The sequence below is a fragment of the Saccharomyces cerevisiae genome, chromosome XII (genome assembly GCF_000146045.2).
Source record: "Saccharomyces cerevisiae S288C chromosome XII, complete sequence".
Classification (NCBI taxonomy): Eukaryota; Fungi; Ascomycota; class Saccharomycetes; order Saccharomycetales; family Saccharomycetaceae; genus Saccharomyces; species Saccharomyces cerevisiae.
In genome coordinates this window covers 25,657-41,217 of record NC_001144.5, presented here as the reverse complement: position 1 = coordinate 41,217, position 15,561 = coordinate 25,657, and the positions used below count along the sequence as shown (strand labels likewise).

General features: G+C 38.4%; 9 protein-coding genes across 9 annotated transcripts, besides 1 other annotated feature; 7 read left to right on the top strand and 2 right to left on the bottom strand.

Moving 5' to 3' along the window:
- Positions 1-12: 12 nt before the first annotated feature.
- Positions 13-552, bottom strand: LDB18 (Ldb18p; the record flags this gene model as incomplete). The annotated part of the gene is made up of 1 exon (NM_001181869.1): positions 13-552. The coding sequence occupies one exon, from the start codon at positions 550-552 to the stop codon at positions 13-15; it is 540 nt and encodes a 179-aa protein (NP_013051.1).
- Positions 553-803: 251 nt separating this feature from the next.
- On the top strand, positions 804-1,414 carry COF1 (cofilin; the record flags this gene model as incomplete). Its single annotated transcript, NM_001181870.1, has 2 exons — positions 804-817; positions 997-1,414. The coding sequence occupies 2 exons, from the start codon at positions 804-806 to the stop codon at positions 1,412-1,414; spliced, it is 432 nt and encodes a 143-aa protein (NP_013050.1).
- A 332-nt stretch (positions 1,415-1,746) lies between these two features.
- Positions 1,747-3,885, top strand: FRE6 (putative ferric-chelate reductase; the record flags this gene model as incomplete). Its single annotated transcript, NM_001181871.1, has 1 exon — positions 1,747-3,885. One exon carries the CDS (start codon positions 1,747-1,749, stop codon positions 3,883-3,885), a length of 2,139 nt encoding a protein of 712 aa, NP_013049.1.
- A 971-nt stretch (positions 3,886-4,856) lies between these two features.
- AQY2 (Aqy2p) lies at positions 4,857-5,306 on the top strand (the record flags this gene model as incomplete). Its single annotated transcript, NM_001181872.1, has 1 exon — positions 4,857-5,306. The coding sequence occupies one exon, from the start codon at positions 4,857-4,859 to the stop codon at positions 5,304-5,306; it is 450 nt and encodes a 149-aa protein (NP_013048.1).
- On the top strand, positions 5,257-5,715 carry YLL053C (uncharacterized protein; the record flags this gene model as incomplete). The annotated part of the gene is made up of 1 exon (NM_001181873.1): positions 5,257-5,715. One exon carries the CDS (start codon positions 5,257-5,259, stop codon positions 5,713-5,715), a length of 459 nt encoding a protein of 152 aa, NP_013047.1.
- Positions 5,716-6,013: 298 nt separating this feature from the next.
- Positions 6,014-8,545, top strand: YLL054C (uncharacterized protein; the record flags this gene model as incomplete). The annotated part of the gene is made up of 1 exon (NM_001181874.2): positions 6,014-8,545. The coding sequence occupies one exon, from the start codon at positions 6,014-6,016 to the stop codon at positions 8,543-8,545; it is 2,532 nt and encodes an 843-aa protein (NP_013046.2).
- Positions 8,546-9,513: 968 nt separating this feature from the next.
- Positions 9,514-11,109, bottom strand: YCT1 (Yct1p; the record flags this gene model as incomplete). The annotated part of the gene is made up of 1 exon (NM_001181875.1): positions 9,514-11,109. One exon carries the CDS (start codon positions 11,107-11,109, stop codon positions 9,514-9,516), a length of 1,596 nt encoding a protein of 531 aa, NP_013045.1.
- Positions 9,834-11,009: an origin of replication (ARS1202; Putative replication origin; identified in multiple array studies, not yet confirmed by plasmid-based assay).
- Positions 11,110-12,912: 1,803 nt separating the features above from the next.
- Positions 12,913-13,809, top strand: YLL056C (uncharacterized protein; the record flags this gene model as incomplete). Its single annotated transcript, NM_001181876.1, has 1 exon — positions 12,913-13,809. The coding sequence occupies one exon, from the start codon at positions 12,913-12,915 to the stop codon at positions 13,807-13,809; it is 897 nt and encodes a 298-aa protein (NP_013044.1).
- A 414-nt stretch (positions 13,810-14,223) lies between these two features.
- Positions 14,224-15,462, top strand: JLP1 (sulfonate dioxygenase; the record flags this gene model as incomplete). Its single annotated transcript, NM_001181877.1, has 1 exon — positions 14,224-15,462. The coding sequence occupies one exon, from the start codon at positions 14,224-14,226 to the stop codon at positions 15,460-15,462; it is 1,239 nt and encodes a 412-aa protein (NP_013043.1).
- Between the last annotated feature and the right edge of the window lie 99 nt (positions 15,463-15,561).

The following is a 15,561-nucleotide window of genomic DNA, read 5'->3' as shown; positions in this document are numbered from 1 at the left end:
ACGCACACATGTTCACGTACTATAAATTACCTTTTGTAAATTCAACAGCCTCTTTTTCTGGAACTGGAAGAATCCGTTAACTTCAATATTCCAGTCGATGAAACGGTTTAGAATTGCAATTGACCTCAAAATCATTATGTTGCAGTTATCCACCAACTCGGGTAACTTCTTCAACTGTTTCGTTTCAATATTTGCGTCTTTGAAGGAAATCTGATCCAATGAACTTTTACTGATTTGGCAAAACTCCATATATTGGCTGTTTAGTTCGTCAAATGCACTATATAATGTATAAATATCGTCAAAGCAACTAGCAAAAATACAAATATCATCAGGAGCTCCCACGTTCTCGATGTCTTCAGCCATGAAAGTATTAAAGAGTTGCAGGAGATCTTGAGAATACTTTAGACCCTGGAAATATAGACGATGTAACTGATTGTATAGTTCATCTAATTGCACTGAAACATCGGAATTCGCGCTGTATCCGGCGCCTATAAGCCGCTCCAATCGGTCACACCTGTATTCTAAAGCTTCAACAAGCTTAAGACCAGGCATCAAACTTCCTTTGGTAGAGGCTAATGGCCTTGGAAGCTCGAGAGAACATTCTATAAGTTCATCAATCACTTATACTATATGCAGTACCTCTAAATTACCTAATATCCGGGTAATAAGAACAATATTCGGGTGACGCCGCCCCTGTTTGATGACAAAATTGGAAGAAAAAGAGGAAACAAGAAAAGACTGGTTAGCAACTACGTAAACTTCAGATTTCAAAACATACATAAACAAAAAACTAACAAAAGAAGATGTCTAGATCTGGGTATGCTAAATTTCATTTGTACTCCTGTGTAAACTATCAATTACTAACTAATTGACATGATGCTGTTTTATCTCGCTCTCTTATGTCCTTTCTTTCCTCCCTTTTTAACATGGAACTTTAAAAGGAATGTGGGGGAAAAAATTCATAAGAAGCCAGGAAAATGTGAAGTTTCTGTGTAGTGTTGCTGTTGCTGATGAATCCCTTACCGCTTTCAATGACTTGAAATTGGGTAAAAAATACAAATTTATTTTATTCGGATTGAACGATGCTAAAACCGAAATCGTTGTCAAGGAAACCTCTACTGACCCATCTTACGATGCCTTCTTAGAGAAATTGCCAGAAAACGACTGTCTTTACGCCATTTACGATTTTGAATACGAAATTAATGGTAATGAAGGTAAGAGATCCAAGATTGTTTTCTTCACTTGGTCTCCAGACACTGCTCCAGTCAGATCTAAGATGGTCTATGCATCCTCCAAGGATGCCTTAAGAAGAGCCTTAAACGGTGTCTCTACCGATGTTCAAGGTACTGATTTTTCCGAAGTTTCTTACGATTCTGTTTTGGAAAGAGTCAGCAGAGGCGCTGGTTCTCATTAAGGTAAATGATTTCACAAATGACAACAATCTTCAAGAAAAATGAAAATGTATATCTATATATAAAATCGTCATATATATACAGAATACATGTATAGAATTATTATAATTATAATTTTCTCTTCGCAACTCTATCTAAAACACAATACTTAGATTTAAGGTCCCGTACACCCCGGCTAGTGGGCATTGTTTTTGCACCCATATTTGTAATTCTAAATTCAGAACGGAAATACTGGCCATGTAGATCAAGAAAAGATACAAGGTCATCGAACCAGGCAGCAATGATTTTTCTATAATCTTCTAAAGTGAAGCATGACGACCATAGCTCGTTGAATATGCATAGAACGCTTCTGTTTTTAACGTGGCTGATATCTTTAACAAAGGCTTTTAATATAAAATTACCACACACTGAAAAAAAAGACCATTTGGAATCCAACGCTGTGCTGGCATGCGCATCCTATATAAATACTCTGAAGTGGTCATTTGATAGCTCCGTCGTACCGGGTTTCTATTCTACCATATGCTCTTATTCACCAGCGTTTGATACTTGGTCACTTTGTATCTTCAATTCGCTTACAGACCAGATTATTCCCATGGACAACACAAGTTTCGAAGAAAGCTTGGGTAACGTACGAAAAACGTGCTCGTTTGTCGATAAAAAGTTTAGCAATATTTCACTGGAGCAATACTACTCATCTTTAAATAATGCTTCTTCTCACGCTTTGGAAGACTATGGTTCTATTGAAAGTTTATCGACATCCATTCGAGTCGATCGTGAGACAAGATCTAGATGGATACGAGCTTTTCATGCGCATGCCTATAATTTAGATATCAGCAGTGTTTATGGTGCATATTTAACTTACTACTTCGTCATAGTGGGTATTATCGCCGTCTTCTTCCATATGAGTCACTATAACGGCCTGAATCGAGCGCTATTTGCAAGCCGGTTCGTCAATTATATTCGGGGCCATTTTGTGTTGCCTACGTTTTTAGTAGATAAGCACGCTAATCACTTCAAGTTTCTAAACGTGGAAGTCTTTACGGGACTGATGCCGAATTCCTTGGAGGCATGGATCATTTTTGGATACACATTGGCGAACATCATATTTTTGTCCATAAGTTACATCATAGACCCATATAACCTCATTTTCAACAGTCACCTGTCGCAGTTTACAAGACTGTTGGCTGATAGATCTGGGATACTGGCGTTTACTCAGTTCCCTCTCATTATCATTTTTACGGCAAGGAATAGTTTTCTCGAATTTTTAACAGGAGTCAAGTTCAATTCCTTTATTAGTTTCCATAAATGGATCGGTAGAATCATGGTCTTAAACGCAACGATACATTCGCTTTCTTATTCATTATTCGCAATTATCAACCATGCCTTCAAAATAAGCAACAAACAGCTCTATTGGAAGTTTGGTATTGCATCCATAACAGTGCTTTGCGTTCTACTAGTTCTATCGCTCGGAATAGTAAGGAAAAGACATTACGAATTTTTCCTGTACACCCACATCATACTAGCCCTTTTGTTCTTTTACTGTTGTTGGCAACACGTCAAAATTTTCAACGGTTGGAAAGAATGGATAGTGGTATCCTTGCTCATTTGGGGGCTGGAAAAGCTTTTCAGAATATGGAACATTTTGCAGTTTAGATTTCCGAAAGCAACACTAATCAATTTGAACACCAGCAACAACCCGCACGATGAAATGTTTAAAGTAATCATACCCAAATATAACCGGAGATGGCATTCGAAACCGGGTCAATATTGTTTCATTTATTTTTTACATCCATTGGTATTTTGGCAATGCCATCCATTTACCATTATCGACGAAGGTGAGAAGTGTGTTTTAGTGATCAAACCTAAAAGTGGTCTCACTAGATTCATTTATAACCATATTTTGCAATCTTTAAATGGTAAATTACAACTCCGAGTGGCCATTGAGGGACCTTATGGGCCCAGTAATCTTCACCTCGATAAATTCGACCATTTGCTGTTACTAAGTGGAGGAACAGGCTTGCCTGGTCCATTAGATCATGCCATTAAGCTGTCACGAAACCCTGATAAACCCAAGAGTATAGATTTGATCATGGCGATCAAAAATCCTTCTTTTCTTAACGGCTATAAATCCGAGATACTAGAGCTAAAAAATAGCCGATCCCACGTCAACGTGCAGGTTTACCTTACACAGAAAACAGCTGTTACAAAGGCAGCAAACGCACGAGACCAATTAATACATTTTGATGATATAATGACCGAACTGACAAGCTTCGCCCACATCGGCAATGCAAGACCTAATTTTAGCAATGTAATTGAAAACGCAATAAAAAGTACGCCGCCTGGAGATTCATTAGCGGTCGTGTGCTGCGGCCCTCCTGTTCTGGTGGACGATGTTAGAAACACCGTTTCTCAAAAACTCCTCGGTTACCCAGAGAGAATTATAGAGTATTTCGAGGAATATCAGTGTTGGTAAATCTTCTCTCCGGCTCCTTCTGATCCTACGCCCACCTATATCTACATATATCTACGGCACTAAAAACTTTTATGTACCGCATAAAAGGTGCTCTTTAGCAACTATTTTTAGTTAATTATTTGCGTTTTAGCTTTCAGGAATTTGCTTGCTAAGACGATGTCTAATAAATCCGGTACTTCTTTACTTGCAATTAATTACTAAGCGGCGCCTGAATTTTTCCGGCTTGATGCCGAGCAAAAATTAACTCTAAATCCCTTTCTGGGAACGAGTCTTTGAAGTTCTACGGTCTTTTGTCTCAGGAAAATATGTCCCGAGAAAGATGGAATAAGTATGGATTTTGTCCTTAACCAGTGGAGGTGGCGCTGCAGTCCTTCTTTTCAGACCCAAGCAAACAGACCAAAGGACATTTTTTTGGAAAATGTTAAGAATCAACCCTCCGAAATCTTTTCACGGCTCAAATTACTGCGGCCTTTTTCTGCTTCTTAAAAATGGGAGCATGATTATTTAATTAGCATTGCATCTGCGTGCACCGTAACTACTACAGTACTTTTACTGCCGCTGAGACGACAGCACGATCTGTTTTAACGTCGTAGGTGTATTTTTTTTTTTCCCGCTAAAAGAGCACCGCCATAATAATGACTTACCTCCTCCAATCCTTCTAGATGTTTTTCTTTAAACTCCTACAGTGAATTAGATTATTGCAAGTGCAAATTAAAAAAAAACCTAAAAAAAAAAAAGAAGGAAATAGTTTTTGTCCATACCGGACTATGGCTTTCATTAACGAATTAGAGCGCCGCTGTTATCCTTTTATTAACTTTTTATCGTGAATCATATCTGCCCCTCTCTCGGTTGATAGTATAAATATGTTGGTTTTAGTAGCTTATTAGTGTGCGCATGTCTTTTTTCTTGTTCCTGGCTATTACAATTCCTGAAAATATTCAAAAGCGACACTAGCCTACCTTAGTTATACTATGTCTAACGAATCTAACGACCTTGAAAAAAACATTTCGCACTTGGACCCGACCGGTGTTGACAATGCTTATATTCCACCTGAACAGCCGGAAACGAAGCATTCGCGTTTTAATATTGACAGAGATACCTTAAGAAACCACTTTATCGCTGCTGTGGGTGAGTTTTGCGGTACCTTCATGTTTTTATGGTGTGCTTACGTCATTTGTAATGTCGCTAACCATGATGTGGCTTTGACAACCGAGCCTGAGGGCTCTCATCCAGGTCAATTGATCATGATTGCCCTTGGTTTCGGTTTCTCTGTGATGTTTTCTATCTGGTGTTTCTGGTGGGGCTTTGAACCCAGCCGTTTCTCTCTCTTTGTGTTTGGCCAGAGCCATCTCACCAGCCAGATGTGTAGTGATGTGGTTTCCTCAGATCATTGCTGGGATGGCTGCTGGTGGTGCCGCTAGTGCTATGACTCCAGGCAAGGTTCTCTTTACTAATGCTTTGGGTTTAGGCTGTTCCAGATCTAGGGGGTTGTTTTTGGAAATGTTTGGTACTGCTGTGTTGTGTTTAACAGTTTTGATGACTGCTGTTGAAAAACGTGAAACTAACTTTATGGCTGCGCTTCCAATTGGTATTTCTTTATTCATGGCTCACATGGCTTTGACCGGTTACACTGGTACCGGTGTCAACCCTGCAAGATCTCTGGGTGCCGCCGTTGCTGCCAGATATTTCCCTCATTACCACTGGATCTACTGGATTAGCCCACTTTTGGGTGCCTTCTTAGCCTGGTCAGTGTGGCAATTATTACAAATCCTTGATTACACTACATACGTTAATGCCGAAAAGGCGGCAGGTCAAAAGAAGGAAGACTGAGAGTAGTCTGCTCAGAATTTTATCTTTTTTGGCATAACGCTCCCATCGTAGTTTAATTTAATTTAATTTAATTTAATATAATAATATCTTATTTTTCATATTTACTGTCCTTTATTTTTTTTTTGTTTTTATCTCTTCTGGTCAGAGTTCTGTTTTTACGTAAGCGGCAGAAGTATGCATTCTTCACATTTTTTCCTCCTAAAGGCAACATTGAGGCCAAACTTTGGAAACAAAGATGATGTGAAGTAATTATTTACCCATCAGAAATCTATGACAAGATAAGTGTACTGCACTGGATATGAGCATTGCATCTCAGAAAAAGGTTAAGCCATCGTTTGTTTGCTTGCGGTGTAAGCAAAGGAAAATCAAATGTGATAAACTTTGGCCTACTTGCTCCAAATGCAAGGCCTCATCCTCGATTTGTAGCTACGAAGTGGAACCAGGACGGATTAACAAATCTCCCACTATCGAAAATGCCCCACATAGAGACATTAGAAACATTACTCCTGCATCGATGTCCGCAAGTGGTTCCTTTACTTCCATACTTAATCCAAGTACTAAAGACTGGGAAATGAAAAATTTTGCCATGAATTTATCGAATGCACACGACAAGCTTGTTGTAATGAATAACACAACCATCGTTGATAGTCCTTTTGCCTTCCATAGCATTCTTCAACATGATTTGTATGCGAAGGCCTTGACCACCTGCATACATGAGAGGATACTGATTGATGTCGAACGCCATCGTGAAAACGTTTCTGCCAACAATAAAAAAAGAGAACTTAACTTAACAATCGGTGATATTGGACCTTTGTTTTTTATTGATAAAGCTGCACTTAAATTTATTGAAAATACCTCAAAAACAAGCAAATTGTATCCTCCAATAGATTTTCTGTATAACACGTATGATTATGAACAAGCGCATCCTGAAGAAAATAATGATAAAATTTCCATAAACATCCTTTTGGAAGAGTTATCCAAATATTTCCTCAATAAGAATGAGGTTGATGGCTTAATCGTGGACTTTTACAAAACAATATATCCGGTCTATCCGTTACTGGAAATATCATTATTCGAAGATAACATAAGGGAGCTGTTGCAATTGAATGAATTTAATGGGTATAACATTGTATTTGCGGGCAAAGACTCTAGAAGAAAACTGGAGACAATAACACTGCTAACTATCATATTGGCTTTTTCTTACAGACGTTTGAGTCTAAGTACTAGTCATTCATTTAAAGAATCTTTTGGTGTAAAATCGAATAATTTAACGCTACTCGCTCATAAACTTCTTGCTCTCATGAACGTTTTTCAATATGTTAATGAACATACACTTTGTTGTCTGCTCTATTTTTTCATATTGCGGTATTTGAATCCAGATCAAGCTGACATGTATCCTACTCACAGTGACATACTAAACCTAAAATTTTTGGAGAATGTAGCAATAAAGCTAGGACTGAATGAAGAACCCTTCCAATACACTCGATACGTCAGCGAATCGGACGATTATCCAAGATTATTCAATTTAAGAAGGAAATTATGGCTTGGCGTGCAATTTTTGAAGTTTGGAATATTGATTCCAGAAGGAGATTCTGACATTCTAAGTTTGGAATATTTAAGATCCTTTATGAAAACTGACGAATCTCTACCAGAACTATTTGAGAGAAATTACGCTTCTACTAATAATCTAGACTTATCGTTGATGGCTACAGCAGAGAATATCTATCATTTACATTTATCTTTACAGGTATTACTGACTTCTTGTTTTCCAATAAATGGCCCTTCCTACTTGAAGGAAGTATTGGATAACATCGACAAGACAAAAGATTTTTTAAATCAGAAATTCCCTCTCATTTTAAGTTCTCTTGGAGAACCAAGGATGAAGAGCTTACATATCAATGTTCCCTCTTCCTTAGCAAATGAAGAATCTTTTGACTTTAGCACTTTTGAGGAAAATGAAACATTCATAGCTAATGTGATTAGCTACACTTGTACAATGAACATCTATGATAGCTTATCTTTGCATTTTGAAAATCAATGTTTCAAAAACGCTTTGGAGTACAAAACATATTATCACCGCTTTACTTTTACCGCTATACAAGATTATTTAACGTTGCTAAAATTAATCTCGGAATACTTTAATGGATCTCTTCTGCATTTACGGGAACCTTTTGGGTTTGCCACTCAGAAAGTTGTTCGCTTTTCGATACATCGATTACTCATATTCCAGGCCACCTTGCTCGTGAGATTATTTTATAAGAAGGATACATGCGACAGATCCTCTGCAGCCATGGGAATGTTGAATGATAGAAACGGAAGACTTAGTCGAGTCATTGAAAAAATGATCAAGTTGATGTCATATCATATGAAATTACTTGTAGAAATTGTTATCTCGAAACTGGAAAAGAGTTATCTCGGTTCGTTCATTTCTGTCTCTATTTTCAGGTATATCATTTATTTGGTGGATACTGACGCGCTGTCTGCGTTTATATCCGACTACTGGAAGAGTGACGCCGTTATGGATGAAAGATATTCAAGAATCCATAGGATTGTCGGTTTAAAATGGGGTATGGGAAGGGATAAGTCCTTTTCGTTCACATCAAAATTAAACAATCCACAATTCTTGGGAAGTCTTGATTTGGAGATTTTGGAAGAATTAGAAAAACTCATTTCCGCACAAGAATTTTCCAGAAACTTCACTGAAGATGTTGACGAATCTTTACAGAGTGAAATTGACCTCATGAATTATGACAATGAAGCCTTGAATCAACTAATGGCAATTGATCTTGATAAGCTACTTGGAATTTTCCCTAACCTGAGTAACTTTTGAGGGGAATACAAATTTGAAAGATACGAGGAGAAAGTTAGTAAACTAATGCTACTTTTAGTCTTCTATTTTTTTCGCAAGCACGATCATATAATCAATACCACACAAAGATTTTTGGTAGCTACGGTCCTAAGAAAATTAAATTCCCTCTCTAATCTGGGTGAGACCGGAATCGCATCAGGTCTTATTAATATGGGGTCAATTTGAAGAATTCAAACTATTTTTTAAACTGTTGTGACAATTCTTTAGCACAAAGAGTTCAATTTTGAAAATCTACCAATGTATATAATTTTTGCCGTTGTATTAGACAGGTTGTGCTCACTGTATATAGTCTCATTTAATAAATTTTTTTTTTTGAAGTGCAAATACCCTCAGTTGACATTCCAAGAACTATGGTTACCCACGAAAAACATCAATATGTTTTGAATTGTTATGTAAATTATCATTTACAAATTTTCTGGGCATATTGCATACCGAGGTATGTAATTTCAGCAAACTCGAGTGCTGCTTTCCATCCATACGGACAACTCAAGAACAAATGGGTACAATATAGTTGTCATTATTATGGCAAAAATATTGAGGGTTCAAAGGTTTTGCGTATTTTAACCACAGGCTAGAGGGGTTACTAGTCTCTGTCTTATAAAATGTTAGATTATAAAGTACAGAGAACAAATATCTACATGTTTTTTATGCTAAATTTGAAAGTTTAGGTGATTTATTTAAGAAAAACTAATCTTTAATGGACTTTTACCGGCTGTTTTGAAGAAATTGTCAAGAAATTCCTCTATAAATTTATTCAATTATCTATTATTTTCTAAGCAGTAAGCTATTTACCATTGTAAATGATTCTTTGGGAAATTGTGCCTTTCAAAGAGACACAGTTCCTCTTTCTTGCAGCCGGAAAGTTTAAAAAATTAATTTTCTAATTATTAAGTGTCAGATAGAACATTTACACAACAAAACATCAATATTTACAAAGGATATATAAAAGTTTCGTTTTCTAAATCAGTCAAATCAAAGACTGCCAAATTGTTCTCGTGGGTTACCACTTTCCCTTCTTCAATGGAAGAAGGATTTTCGCTTTCAATGAGTTGAATTCTGTCCAAATAATTTTGTAAATTTTCGTCATAATTTTTTAGTCTTTGATTATTCCTTCTTTTTAGTATGAAATGGATCAGTAACAAAATGGCTGGTGCAAGAGAGAATGATAAAACGATTTGAACAATCCAGGCAGGTAAAAAGCGAGGAGAGTCCTTCTCTCTCCATATTTGTGGTGATATGATATTAGCAATTCCCATCGCAAATAAGGACACCGAACTTCTTGTGAGTTTTTTGGTGTACCCAGATGCACTTGAACTTGCCCAGCTAAGAGCTATAATAAAAGGAATACCAAATATTTGTCCTGCCATACAGATATTTGCTAAGATACCAATCTTATTGTCCCATGGTAAAGCAGCTGCAGCGATGGATCCCACCAATGCTGGTAAAGTCCAAAAGATGGCTGTTAAAGCTGAAATATTTTTCCATTTTGCTAACATCAACGTAGCGATGAAGGCACAAACGACGGCGAAACCAGCACCGGCAACTGATACCAATGTCGAACCTAGAGCATCAACTCCACCCATTCCTTCAAATAGCAGGTTCTGTTGATAGGGCAGATTGTTGGCTAACTGTTGAAGAAGAAAAAACAATCCAAATAACCAGGTTATATAATCTTTCATTGCCTCTCTGAATTGACTCTTTTTGAAGACTTTTTGTTCAATGGAAGAGCCTGTGGATGCCTGAACTCTCCTGATAATCCATACCCTTTCTTGTATTGAAAAGAATTTCACATCAGCAGGATTATTAGGAAACCACAGAATTACAACAACCGTCATGATAAAAGTCAAACCACCAATGATGATAGTGAATATTTTCCATAACGAAATGCTGGGATTTGTTATATGAAGAACACCATAAGCAATAAACCCAGTTGGAATTGGAGACCCCATACATGCTGCAAAGAAAAATGGCTGAGCAGCAGCTCTTTCTGAAGCATCGAAGAACATACCCATAGTGGTAATTAATATCGGGATAACAACACTCTCTGTTAGCCCCAAGAAAAATCTCAACGCAACGACACCGGAAAAGTTGTATGCGGTACAACTTAGGAAAATAAGTATAGTCCATGTGGCCAACAACCCACCCAAGAATTTCCCAAGTGGTAACTTTTGAGCCAAGTATTGTCCAGGAAATTGGCCGATTGCAAAACCAACGTAAAACAGCGTATTTACAGTATTGTAAGTATTTTGGGTAAGACCTGTATCTTCAAAGAAGCCTAGAATCGAATCATAGGATAAAGTGGCTTTGTCCATGTAAAGTAAAAGGTTAATGGCAGAGACAAAGGTGAATATTGTGAGAAAAAGCTTTCTCTTTAATTTTTTTTCTTGTTCAGGCGTGATTTCTGGAACTGCTGCGTCATTCTCCTCCATGAATGCTAGCGTAACATCAGCGAGTCTCGAAGGAACTAGGATTTCATCAGAAGAGGAGATCGAGTCTGCTCCAATTTTTACGTCAACTTTTGACATTTCTTTTTTGTTATATTTTCTTTTTTATTTTCTCTTGATGTTTTGTTCAACCTTCAAGAAGTGCAACCTGAATAGCTAAATGTCGAATCAATCGTCTGTTTAAGTACTTTGATTTTTCCGACCTCTTCAATTCAACAGGTACGCATTTTTAACAATACCTATTCATCTTGACGTCCAGTTCCTAGGGACCTGCGAAATGTTTTAGCTATCTACATATTACATCACCGTTCCAGTGAGGGGAGCCACCGTAAATGGAAGAACTTCGAACACTATTGCATGCTGCAAAGACGTGCCTTCGATGCTCAGTGACTGAAATGTACAAGGGGTAGCCAGATGTCTTACATCAAATGGGGTGCCTATTTTTTTTTTCAGAAGCCACACATTTTTGTTTCTGCAATGCCACCTGCGACTTCGAAAAAGATTCGCGGAGAGTTAACAGTCATCGCCACAAGTCTGGTCCTTATCGGCCAATATGGGTGGCGCTATGTACGTTGTGTCACACTATTTTAGTCAGCAGCGCAGACCAAAGACTCCGTAACATCACAGAGAACTTTGATTATCCGTTATCTTGTTAAGTTTTCGCCGCAAAGCTCGGATGCTGAACTCGGATGTTGAACTCGGATGCTAAGAAGATATCCGTGATTTGCATCCGAGCTTGGCGTACTATTGCTATAGTGGTAGCCACAATTTAGAATTGATACTCGGAACCAGCAAGGGGCAGATGGATTGAATGTAGTTGATCGCGTGTCACGTGACCAAATCGTACTGGTAAAGAACTGAAAGCACACGCAAGTAGACAAAATCAGCATGTCATTTTTTCTGAAGAAATCTTTCATAAAACTATGAGTCTTCCCAATCAGGTGTGGTGAATATCCAGATGCTCTGGCCAATCTGTAACATGGTGAGGCTTAAGAAATTTTTTACATACTGGTCAGAGCACGATTGATGGTGCCATGACTTTCCGCTTTCGCCATTGCGAAGGGTGTTGCATAGTGTATACAAAATGCATGATACATAACATCTCAGAAGGACAGATATGAAAGGCCTAATTGTCGGAAGCAAAAGTCAGAGCTCACGTCCATACAATTGAGTTGTGCTGATTAAGGATTTCAAGGGCGAGCGCGCATCTAGTTAGCCGAAGGAAAGCGGGCTTGGCATCTGGAATCTGTTCATTTTTGAAGTCATATGATTTTTCATGCCATATATTTATCACAACGCAAAGCATTTACAACCAAGTAACCAATGAGAACGGTGGCCCCGTGATAAAACCTCACGTATGACACACTGGAACATAATTTTATTGTTTTTCACCTCTTAGTGTTTTCTCTTTCGCGAGGCAAAATCTGAAGACATGAAATGCAATACTCTTATGCTGCGCCAATGACGGTAGCACTAGGGTATTGTGACGTTATGCAAAAAGAGAGAGAAAGAACAATATGAAAATAGAGAGGACGGACATAAGTCTTCCGTGGAAGAAAGAAACCATCGTTTTTGCAGATGAGATTCTTTTTCCAATGCGGAAATTAGCGGAACTTCTCAACATAATAGATTGTGCTGGAAAAAGTTTAAAGGGAAAGCCGCGGATTTAATTTGCCATTAGTTCTTGGCTTTCCTGAAGATATGATTACTAACACAAGGATATTAAGGAAAAAAAGTAGGCGATGAAGACCCTCAAGTACTCAACTAACGTATAAATAACGGCTCCCGCTTCTATCAACTATGCTTACAATCACTCTTGTATTCATAAGCGCTAAGGCGTGATAACTCAACTTTTACAAAAGAAAATAAAAAAGAGATCAAAAAATGAAAGTATTTATAACTGGTGCTTCTGGCTTCATTGGTTCTGCCGTATTATCTGAACTAATATCCTCGGGTCATGAAGTTGTTGGCTTGGCAAGGTCAGACGAGGCTGCTGCAAAGATTAAGTCGATTGATCCTGCTGCAAAAATCCTTCGCGGTGATCTCAAGGATCTGGAAATTTTGAAAAAAGGTGCCACTGAATCTGATGGCGTTATTCATTTAGGATTTGTGCATGATTTTAAAAATTTTGAACAGTGCTGCGAAATTGACCGTCAGGCCACTGTAGCTATGCTAGAGTCACTTAAAGGTTCTAACAAGCCTTTCTTATATACGAATGGTACACTTTCTTTGCGACCAAACAAAGTTGCTAACGAACAGGATGGTATTGATGAAGATTCCAAAATTTTGCGTGCTGTCACTGAACAGGTTGCCTTGAGTTACAAAGACAAAGGTGTTTCAGCAAGAATTGTCAGACTCCCATTCTCGGTTCATGGCAAGGGGGACAAGGCTTTTGTACCAATATTAATGAATATTGCCAAAGCTGCCGGAAAATCTGGCTATGTCGGACAAGGCACAAACGCTTGGGCGGCTGTACATCGTTTGGATACGGCTCCTCTGTTCAGACTTGTTTTAGAGAAAGGAAAAACAGGACAAGTGTATCATTGCGTTGGTGAACAAGGTATACCATTCAAAGATATTGCGCGTGTGATTGGAGAAATTTTGAATGTTCCCGTGGCCTCTATCCCTGTTGATGACGCGGAAAGTCATTTTGGCTTCCTCACTTGTTTTGTCACTAGAGATGGCCCAGTTTCAAGCGAAGGTACCAGAAAAGAGCTGGGATGGCAGCCACAACAAATCGGTCTTCTTGAAGATATCCGTGCGAACTATAGCTTAAACTGACTTGAAGCTTATATTATGCGTTTTTTCTAAGAGCGCCATAGCATGTAACGTTTTTTACATACTAGTTAGCTTTATCTATATAGTCTACTGTGCAGCTTAAAATACCCAACTCATGCGTCTCATTGGACGAGCTCTTGGCCCTTGGAAAGGTGCTATATTAGTATATAGGGGAATGATGACAAAAGCCTCAATGTGGCTTGAGTCGATTTCTTATTTGGCGCCACAGGGCACATGGAGTTTATTTATCATACTACTAACATAAAGAAGGTATGTAGGCAATACAACAAGAATGCTGGAAAAGTTAAGGAGTCAGTAACAGTTCTTGATGACAGAAACATATAAAAAGGTGTACTATTGCTGTATAATCGGCCCTTTCATACTTGTACAAACATAGCACAGTAACCCAGTTAAAATATGTCTCCTGCAGCAGCTCAAACAGCAATCCCTCTTCCATCTACCGATTTACCAGTCAAAATCATTACAAATGGGTTGAAAAACCTGAATTATACCTCCAAGCAAGGTTACGGGAATTTTGATACCCATTTTTATGATGGCCAAGATGAGGTCTCTCCATCTGGTTTATTGAAAATCCGTAAATCTTATAGAGAGAAATCGAAGTATCCAGATTATTTGCCTACATGGGATCCTACTGAAAAGTATGGCCCGCTGGAATTTCACGAATACCATGATCCTGCTTTGAGAGCTGACGGTAACTTTTCAAACCTTTTTGCAAAAGAAAACGTTGGTCAACTAAAGGTGAAGAAGATCACCCCGAAATTAGGTCTCGAGATCAATGGGATCCAGCTAACTGATCTTTCTGATGCTGCAAAAGATGAACTCGCTTTGCTTGTCGCCCAAAAGGGAGTAGTTGTCTTTAGAAATCAGAATTTTGCTGACGAGGGACCCGATTATGTGACTGAATACGGAAGACATTTTGGCAAGTTGCACATTCATCAAACTAGTGGCCACCCTCAAAACAATCCTGAGCTGCATATCACTTTCCGAAGACCTGATGCGGAAGAATTTGCAAGAGTTTTTGATGACTCGACATCATCTGGTGGCTGGCACACAGACGTCTCTTACGAGTTACAGCCACCTTCTTATACTTTCTTTAGTGTTGTTGAAGGTCCTGATGGTGGTGGAGATACGTTATTTGCGGATACGATCGAGGCTTTCGACAGGTTGTCGAAGCCTTTGCAAGATTTCTTGAGCACGCTTCATGTCATCCATAGCTCAAAGGAACAGGCAGAGAATTCACAGCGCCAGGGCGGCATAAAAAGAAGAGCACCTGTCACGCATATTCATCCACTGGTCAGAGTTCATCCTGTCTTGAAAAAGAAATGCTTGTATGTCAATCGTGCATTTTCTAGGAAAATAGTCGAATTGAAAAGACAAGAATCTGAATCACTTTTGAATTTCTTGTACAATCTAGTGGAGAGCAGCCATGATTTACAGTTAAGAGCCAAATGGGAACCTCATTCCGTCGTCATTTGGGATAACCGCAGAGTTCAACATTCAGCAGTGATTGATTGGGAAGAACCAATTCACAGACATGCGTTCAGGATTACTCCACAAGCGGAAAGGCCCGTGGAAGATCTAAAGTTTTTGAATGATGAAAATTATTATCCTTCTTCATTAACTTTGGATATTTGAATTTCAAAGATGCAGGTTGTATATAGCCGGAATTCGTTGCAGAGGCAGTTCCAACGTTGCTCAACTTATTCTTTTTTTTGGTTAAAATTGTGTATAAAC